The sequence below is a fragment of the Lathyrus oleraceus genome, chromosome 5 (assembly GCF_024323335.1).
Source record: "Lathyrus oleraceus cultivar Zhongwan6 chromosome 5, CAAS_Psat_ZW6_1.0, whole genome shotgun sequence".
Taxonomy (NCBI): domain Eukaryota; kingdom Viridiplantae; phylum Streptophyta; class Magnoliopsida; order Fabales; family Fabaceae; genus Lathyrus; species Lathyrus oleraceus.
Genome location: NC_066583.1, coordinates 339,980,532 through 339,990,569, shown reverse-complemented (window position 1 = coordinate 339,990,569; position 10,038 = coordinate 339,980,532). Strand labels below are relative to the sequence as shown.

The following is a 10,038-nucleotide window of genomic DNA, read 5'->3' as shown; positions in this document are numbered from 1 at the left end:
AAACATTCCCTGCTCATCCTTTCTTTCTTTCCCACCTAATAATTCGAAAAGCCTAACATTTCAACTAACACTAGCGCACACAACTAACCTAATGGTTCCCGTTGAGTACAACGGACGTGAGAGGTGCTAATACCTTCCCATTGCGTAATCGACTCCCGAACCCTGATATTGGTTGCGATGACCATATCTTATCCTTTCTTTTAGAGGTTTTATCGATATTTTCCCTTTCCCATTTTTGGGAATAAATAAAGTTCGGTGGCGACTCTGTTCAGTCCATCATTGCGAGCGTGCGATTGCGCTTCGCATAAAGTCGTATCCCCATTTTTTTCGAGGTGCGACATTTTTTTTATTGTCTTAATTGCTTTCAAAAAAAACTTGCAGTAAGAATAGGTCATGGAAAATATTTAGAAGAGAAAAATTATTGTATGATTATATCAAAATAACTAACTTTCAATTTGTATTTACCTTTATATTTGTTTTCAGAGATCTTATATCAAGAAATACCGCATGATTAAAGACAACCACCACCTTATCAATTTGCAAGTCTTGAGATGCATCAGGAGTAAGATTAGATTACAAGTGAATTTGTGTTCTTGGATTTTAATACTTACGCTTATTCATAGAAGGTAAATTCAACCACCTTATCAATTTGTATTTACCTTTATATTTGTGTTCTTGAATTTGTTGTTTGAAAAATTGTCATCTTTTAATTCAATTTTAAATTTGTTTAAATTTTAGAGTTTTGACTATCATACAATGAATGTGTAAATTTAATGTTTAGAATTTTTACTCTTCAACCATAATCTTTATTTTAAAATACAATAAAAAATCAAATTTTAGAATTGTTGCTCTTCAACCATTATTTCACTAATAATTTAATTATCGCAATACAAAGTTTATTACGCATTATTAAAATACAATTATTAAAATAATTTAAATTAATATAAGCTTCAAATTATGAAAATAATTATTAAAATATGACACTCTACTAATTAAATGGGTAATTTAATACTATAGTTATTAATAATTGTGAGTAATAAAATATGCGGTAATAATTTAATAATTATTTTTATAATTTGAAACTTATATTAAAACAATTATTATTTCATTACAACACTTATTTTAATATAGTTTCATAATTTGATATAATCTTTATTTTGAAAACAAATTATAGTAAAAGATATGTATGAAATATAAATTATAAATTTAAAAATATAAAAAGGTAAGTTTGAATGACAAAAGAAAAAAAAATATTGAATTCAATGTTAAAATTCTAAAGTTTATAAATGCAGTAATTGTGTTAAAAAAAGCACATTAATTAACCAACAATTTTTTTTTCACCTGAAGTTTAAAAATATTTTGTAATCATCCTTAAATAAGTATAGTTAGAATCAATAATTTTATTATTTTACTCTCTAACAATGTTAAACGTCAATGTAGCAACCTTAATTTGAAACAACTTGAAAAATATTTTAAAAACAATTTTTTTAACCTGAAGTTTTAAAATATTTCGTAATCATCTAAATAAGTATAGTTAGAATCAATAATTTTATTATTTTACTCTCTAGCAACTTTAAACGTCTCTGTAGCAACCTTAATTTGAAACAACTTGAAAAATATTTTAAAAACAATTTTTTTTCACATGCAGTTTTAAAATATTTTGTAATCATTGTTAAATAAGTATAGTTATAGTCAATAATTTTATTATTTTACTCTCTAGCAACCTTAAAAGTCTCTACAGCAACTTTAATTTGAAACAACTTGAAAAATATTTTAAAAACAAAAAAAAATTCACCTGAAGTTTTAAAATATTTTGCAATCATCATTAAATAAGTATAGTTATAATCAATAATTTTATTATTTTACTCTCTAGCAACCTTAAAAGCCTATGTAGCAACCTTACTTTGAAACAACTTGAAAAATATTTTAAAAAATCAATAAGATATGTATGAAGAAGATGATTTATAGTAAAATATTAAAGTAGAGATAAAAAAGAAAACAATATATAATAAAATATTAGAGTAGAGATGAATAAGAAAAAAATTAGAAAAATACATATTGTATCATTATTTCCACCTGACAATTTTCATTAACTTGAGAGATACCATATTAATCCTACTTAATAGTTGGAGTTTATTGAGGGATAACATATTAAACTTTCTTAATATACATTCATAACTATTTATTACCATAATAAATAAATATTGAATTGATAAAACCATTTAAAAAGAACAAAGAATATCATATATAATATATTCGATATTATAATATAACGCCTCATAATGGTTTTAAAACTTTATTATAAAGAGTAAATAGTGAAGTTTATTTTATTTCTGACCAAGAAGTTACATGTTAAAATAATAAAGTTTATTAAGTACAAAGTGTAATGCTTATTTTAATATATTTTTATAACTTGAATAATAAACTCATCTTATTCACTGCAACACTTATTTTAATGTATTTTAAATAAAGTATAATATAATAATATATTACATAATTATTAAATAAGTGATATATTTAATGTATTTTAACGGTATTAGATTAAGTAGAAATAATTTAATTATTAAAATGATTTTGAATGCCTAAATTCAATATTATATGAAAAAAAAAAACGGAAATGAAATCTCATTATAAAATATCACTTATACCTATTTATAATTATTTCACTTTTAATAATTAAATTCTTATATTATGACTCCATCTGATGTAGTGTTAACGTTAACATCAATTTATCAACATTTATGTACGTCATGCAACATATTATGACTAAAAAGCACACAATAGGTTATTTGCGGAAATCAACAATATATTTAAATTTATAGTATACTTGAAATTGTGTGGTGTTCTTATAAAAACCCTCAAAGTTTATGCAGAAACATGAAAAAGATGCATGACTCAATTGAAGTTACTAAAATAATTTAAAGTTTCTTGAAAAGTAACCAAAAGAGATAAAAAAAAAATTTAAATGTGAGGGAGAAGAAAGTGTTAGAGAGAAGAAAAGTATCACTACAGTGAGCTGGATTAGAAAGGAAAGCACATAGAGATGCAAGAAGTGGGAGATTAGGAATGAAGCAAGTCATGGTGAGTAGTTGTGTTCTAAAGGATAAAGATGTTTTGAAGAATGGATAAACTAAACTTGAGAAAAGTGTAAACTTTGAAGAGATGAAGTAAAAATGGAGCCTAGGTAGTAACAGGTATAAATGCCTCTTTCACACGTGGCTGACATGCAAGTAATAAGTTAAACTCATTGACAAGTATAAGTGCATATTTTATAGAGACATGAACAATATAATGTGACTAGAATCTGCTGCATCCATTGATCATTTAAGATACATATAGAAACACCCCACACCACTAACAAAAATAAGAAAGGATAAGTAACAAAATATAAACGAATATAACTTCAAAATATTTGTATAATCAACTTTGTGATATGCTCTTTCATATTTGTTTTGCATTCCATTTTGACTTTATTCTCTCTTATAGAATATATTTTTTTTTAATTTTAATTTTAAGATAAATTATTTATCAAGTTAAATTAGTATATAGTATGAAAATAATTACCAAATACACAATTTTTTTAATTATATTGTGTTATTTATTTAAAAAGAACTAAAGATAAATTATGCCATCTATATATAGGTATAGATAACTTATAACATGCATAATTGATTTTATTTAGTCTATGATATGTAATGATTGAAGAATTTTTTTTATATCAAATCATCTTTTGATGATATATTGATTTTCGATCAATTGTTTTTGCAGAGGATTCAATATAGTTTCCAGTTGATAATTACATTAATAAAATGAAAAATAATACCCGTCAAATATCAAGTCAACAACAGAGGTCAAGAAGGGCCGAAAATGAAAGGAAGAGGAGACAAAATATGAGCAACAGGAAGAGAGAAAGAGAAACAAGCTCAAACATCTCGCCCTATAAACAGTCAATCGAGAGTTCTATTTCAAAATTTTACAAATACGACTTTTTCAAGATCACACTTTCAAGGAACTCATGACAGTGAAGCTTGCCCAAGTAGAATTACACATGTTAATGATGTTGCACTTGGTTGGTGATGATCAATATATATATATATATATATATATATATATATATATATATATATATATATATATATATATATATATATATATATATATATATATATATATATATATATATATATATATATATATATATATATATTACATTTCATAATTTCGCTTTCGTCATATCTCATTTTATGTATTTAAACCCGCAGACCGTAATTGCACATCGCCTAATCAACGAAACAACACGAGTCAATCCGATACAGGTATAAGTGATATAGTTCTAAGTATACGAGTATTAATTTTTACAAATGTATATATATTAATTATTATTTTTGTATCAGATGATATGGATGTTGATGAAGCTTTAGAGGATGCAGTAATATCATATGTTAACATGGACGCCAGAGAAAATGGTGCATTATCACGTCGTCCTCAAGGTATGTTCATAAAAAATTTGCTTCAAATAAATATAGCCTTTGCTCATGTGACATAAAATTTAAAATCATGCAATATTAAAATATAATAATTGAGGCATCTTGCATACATTTTTTTATTTGTATTTTAGATTTTAGATAATATTTAGTAATCAATATCAAACTCCTGCCTGTAGAATCAGGACATCCTTTTCGAGCAAAGCACAATATTGCTCGAAATTTCAAAAATAATATGATGATGGCAAAATCTCGGTTGCCTCATCCAATTACTTGTAGACACTGCAATGCAAGATTGTTTCATCATGAATCACGTGACATGTGCTGTAATGGTGGAAAGGTATCATTCTCACGAGTTGATGCTCATATAGAATTGCAACAATTATTTTTGGATGGTTCAGCTGAAGGAAAACATTTTAGGCAACATATTCAAAGTTATAACCATGTGTTTTCATTCACTTCAATTGGTGTTCACGTTGATGAGAATATTATTGCATCTGATCGTGGTATATACACATTTCGTGCTCAAGGTGCTTTTTACCATAACATAGGAGGTTTCTATCCAAATGAGGGTGTCAGGCTGCGTTTCTTACAACTATACATCTACGACACTGATAATGAGCTACATAATAGAATGCAGGAAAATCCACAACTGCACCAAAATGTAGTTCACAAATTACAAAAAATGCTCCATCAATTTAATCCTTTTGTAATTAGGTTCAAGCAACTGTCAATACTTCCAAATATCAGTGAATGTAGCTTCATACTTAAGGAGCATCCAAGTAATCACCATCAATACAATCTTCCAACTGCTGAACAAGTTGCGACAATTATTGTTGGATGTGATGCAACTTCTACGGATTATGGAAGGGTATTAATGTCATTCATTGTGATGGAAATCTCAAGAAAGTTCAAGAGACAAAGGGATATTATGATCCTTTGCAATACCCTGTATTGTTTCCATTTGGGACGCATGGTTGGGACGTCAACACAACAAATTACAATGGACGAAGAGTGTCATGTCGAGCATATTACAGTTACATGCTTCAGGTAAATTTGGATTAATTTTAGTAGATAATCTACTTAGCTAGGCATTGTTTAAAAAACTTTACATTTAGCACTGACATTTTTTCCAATCAACTGTAGATTCGCCCAAATGATCAATCAATGCTGTTAAATACGGGACGACTGTTGCAATAATATATTGTAGACAATTATGTCAAAATTGAATCAGGGAGATTAAGGTGGATTAAAGAGCACCAAAGTGATATATGTTCTGAATTGTACCAAGGTTTACATGATGCTTTGCATGTTGGTGAAACTAATGCAGGTACAAATTCATATAGCATAAATATACAATTTTAGATTAATAATTAGTTGTACTTCTAATGCTAATCATTCATATATTCTAATACTAATGCATTTCATGAATCATCGTAGAGAATATTGGAAAAAGAACAATATTGCCATCATCATTTATTGGCGGTCGTCGAGACATGACACAACATTATGAATATGGCTATTGTTCTTAATGCCGGTAAACCATATATTTTTGTAACAATGACGTGCAATCCTTCTTGGAGTGAGATAACATCATAACTTTTGCCTTTTCAAACACCACAAGATCATCCAGATTTGCTAACAAGAATATTTCATTCGAAATTCGAGAAATTGAAGGATGCTGTTATTAATAAAGGAGTCTTGGATAAAGTTAAAAGCTACATGTATGTCACTGAATTTTAAAAGCGAGGACTGCCGCATATGCATATGTTGTTGGTCTTAGAAAGTAACGACAAGTTGCGTGACCCAAAAGATTATGATAGTATGGTAAGAGCAGAAATACCTAAATTAGAATGTGAACCACAGTTGCATGAAGCTGCTGTAAGACATATGATCCACGGACCTTGCGACATAATCAACCGAAAGTCTCCATGTATGAAAGATGGATATTGTAAAAAAAAGTATCCCAAACAATTCTTGGATGAAACACGTCAAGGCACTGACTCATATCCCGAGTATAGGAGAAGGTTTGATGAGTCTGTATTGCTAGGTAAAGATAGGTCTGTCGATAATAGATGGGTGGTTCCTTATAACCCTTAGTTACTATTAAAGTATGATTGTCACATCAATGTAGAGATTTGCAGTAGCATTAAAAGTATCAAGTATCTATACAAATATGTGTACAGGGGCCTTGATCGTGTGGCTATGGAGGTTCATAAAGGATCATACATGGATGAAGTTCAACAATATGTTGATGCAATATGGATTTGTGCTTCTGAGGCATTATGGAAAATATTTCGATTCACTATTTACTGATTATATCCTTCGGTTGAAAGATTGCATGTCCACTTTCCGAACCGCCATCAAGTGCGCTTTTATGATCATCAACAAATTGCAGATGTGTTAAATAATGAACGCAACTCTAAAACAATGCTCACACAATTCTTTGCATTGAATCTACGAGATCCACAAGCAAGAAAGTATCTGTATAGAAAGATTTCAGAGCATTATTGTTGGAACAAGCAGGATATGGAATGACATTGTAGACGATTAACAAGAAAAGTTATCAGAAGAATCTATACGGTATCACCTTCGGAGGTAGATAAGTTTTACTTGCGACTGTTGTTATCTTATGTCACAGGTCCAACCAGTTGGGAATATCTTCTTACAAATAATGGCATGACTTTCAGTACATTCAAAAAATCAGTCAAAGATATGGGATTTCTAGAGACTGATCATAGTATTCGTGATTGTTTGGTTGAGGCTACGAGTCTCCGAATGCCATATGCTTTACGGAGGTTATTCGTGACGATTTTAATATTTTGTGAACCTACTGATGTTAGAGGCCTTTGGAATTAGTTTTTTATACATATGGTAGAGGATTATCAAACAACTAACAATGTTGTGGAATAAGACTTAACTAATATGTTGTTGAAGGACTTGAATGAACTCTTAAACCTGCACGGTAAAAAGATTGAAGATTATGATCTCCCATCTTTACCCCCTAATACAATAGACAAGGTGCAGTTCCAAGTATCATACAAGAGGAGTTAGCGGTCGATATCCCCAATGAAGATATTGAATCTGTTGCTAAGTTAAATAATGATCAAATGATTGCATTCAACACCATTATGAATGTAATTGTTCAAAAACACAATGGGGTGTTTTTTGTTGATGGTCCAGGAGGAACAGGTTAAACATTCCTTTATAGAACATTAATGGCAAGTTTAAGAAGTAAAGGATAAATTGCCTTAGCAACTGCATCATTTGGTATAACTGTAACATTGTTACCCGGTGGTAGGACTCCACACTCTCGATTTAAGATACCTATTGATATTTAACCGAGTTCCATTTGTGGTATTCAAAAGCAAAAGGATCTTGCAAATCTCATTAGAGTTGTTGCCGCAAAAATTTGGGATGAAGCACCAATGACAAACAAAAATTGTTTGGAAGCCTTAGATCGATCATTACAAGACATTTGTAGCAACAATGCTCCATTTGGTGGAAAAGTTCTGATCATGGGGGGAGATTTTCGTTAAGTTCTTCTTGTTGTAAGAAAATGTACTAAGGCACAAATGATTTCAGCGTGTATTGTTCAGTCTCATTTATGGAATCATACCAAGATTTTGCGTTTGCGTCAAAAATATGCGATCATTGCATGATCAAGAGTTTGCAAAATTTCTTATTCACATTGGTGATGGTGTTGAACCTACCAAACCAGATGACATGGTGAGGTTACCTTTACATATTGCAATCGCATGGGAATGTGAACATTACATACAAGTACTTATCCAACATATTTTTCCTAATTTAGAATTGCATGGTTGGGATGCCTCATATATGGTACAAAGGGCTATTTTGACACCAACAAATGATGATGTCCAGAAATTGAATGATATGATTATCGATGAGTTTCCAGAAGAAGAACATAATTTGTTATCGTTTGACGATGTTGAAGGAGATAATCATAATTTATACCAACAAGAAATCTTAAACTCAATTGCACAAGGTACATATTCTAAAGATAGAAAAGGGTGCACCATTGACGTTGTTACGAAATCTAGATCCTAGATATGGATTGTTTAATGAGACTCAGTTATTATGTCGTGGTTTATTTATGAATATGTTGGATGTGGAAATCTTGAAATCTAGATCCTAGATATGGATTGTTTAATGAGACTCAGTTATTATGTCGTGGTTTATTTATGAATATGTTGGATGTGGAAATCTTGACAGGAAGCAACGCAAGAAAACGTGCTTTTTTGCCCAAAATTAAAATAAAAACATCTGCAAGTGATGGACTGCCTTTTGTCCTTAGTAGAAAGCAGTTTGCTGTGCGACTAAGTTTTGCAATTACAATAAATAAATCACAAGGACAAACCATTCCAAATGTTCGAATATATCTTCCACGACATGTTTTTAGTCATAGACAGTTATATGTGGCTTTATCCAGGGGTGTTTCACAGACTACAACAAGAGTTTTAACTAGGGAAGGAAAATTGAAAGGAGAAGATGGTGACTACACAAAAAATGTAGTTTACAAACAAATTCTTTTATCATACCCGCATGTATTTATTAAGTACATTGAAAAAATTACTCACACGTTGATTCCCATTTTGGTTACACGATATACCGAGCTTATATTGTATTCTTTATATCATAGATAATAACTAAATATAATTTTCTTTTGTTTTAATATACAGCCAAACTAGAACACGATGAAATCTTTCAATTATGTAAGGAGTTGAGACGAAAGAATGTTGAAACTTGATTCGACATAAAAGTAAGTTATACTTAATCATTTATTTTATGCTTTTATGTTAGATATAAATGGGGTGATAGTTATTCTCACTATTCTTAGGCAATAAATTTTAGATAGCAGACTTTGAAGATAAATGGAACACATGGAAGGATGAACAAAGTATTTCATCCATCGACAAACTCGACAATAAGGTGTATTTACCTTTTCCGTAATACATATAAAAAATTGTTTCTTGCGCTTTCATCACTCTTTCAGTAACGTTTTTATCATCCTTATTGAAACATGTCAAACGTTTGAAAATTTACTCTATCGGTTGGAGCTTCACAGTGATAACAGATAAAACACAACTTTGGAAAATGGTGAAAAGAGAAATAATATCTCAAAGGATGGAAAGGTTTTTATTTAATTCATTTAAGAATATTTTTACTCTATATTATTTTTGAATGTATGAATTTAACTGCCATTTGTGGTTTATGTAAATAAAACCATATATATTTACTAAGTCAGAATTCCAAGTAATTCAGAAACAAGTCATAATTGTTGTTCTACCAAATTTAGACTAAAACAAAGTATCTCCATTCTCCCGGTATTATTTGTGTCACAATAAACCATATTATATTCAAACGAGTCAAATGTTTTGAATGTATTTATTTAATAATATGATATTTCGTCATGTATTTGTAGTTTTTTAAATCTCAAGAGCGCATTGATAAATGAATGTACGAAGAATTGATTCGAATCTTTATAAGGTAAGCAAAAACTTGATTACACTACTTACTATTAATTTTATTA

The 10,038-nt window shown here is 29.4% G+C and overlaps 1 protein-coding gene across 1 annotated transcript; it reads left to right on the top strand.

The window, feature by feature from the left end:
- The first annotated feature begins 8,129 nt into the window (after positions 1 to 8,129).
- Positions 8,130 to 9,352, top strand: LOC127080548 (uncharacterized). The gene is made up of 4 exons (XM_051020865.1): positions 8,130 to 8,493; positions 8,721 to 8,999; positions 9,188 to 9,220; positions 9,309 to 9,352. The coding sequence occupies exons 1-4, from the start codon at positions 8,130 to 8,132 to the stop codon at positions 9,350 to 9,352; spliced, it is 720 nt and encodes a 239-aa protein (XP_050876822.1).
- Positions 9,353 to 10,038: the final 686 nt, after the last annotated feature.

Excerpts from the sequence above, each read along its gene's own strand:
- LOC127080548 (XM_051020865.1), top strand. The coding sequence starts at position 8,130 with ATGCGATCATTGCATGATCAAGAGTTTGCAAAATTTCTTATTCACATT. Across the intron at positions 8,494-8,720 it reads CTTAAACTCAATTGCACAAG|GAAGCAACGCAAGAAAACGT; the intron begins GTACATATTCTA and ends AAATCTTGACAG. Across the intron at positions 9,000-9,187 it reads AAAATTGAAAGGAGAAGATG|CCAAACTAGAACACGATGAA; the intron begins GTGACTACACAA and ends TTTAATATACAG.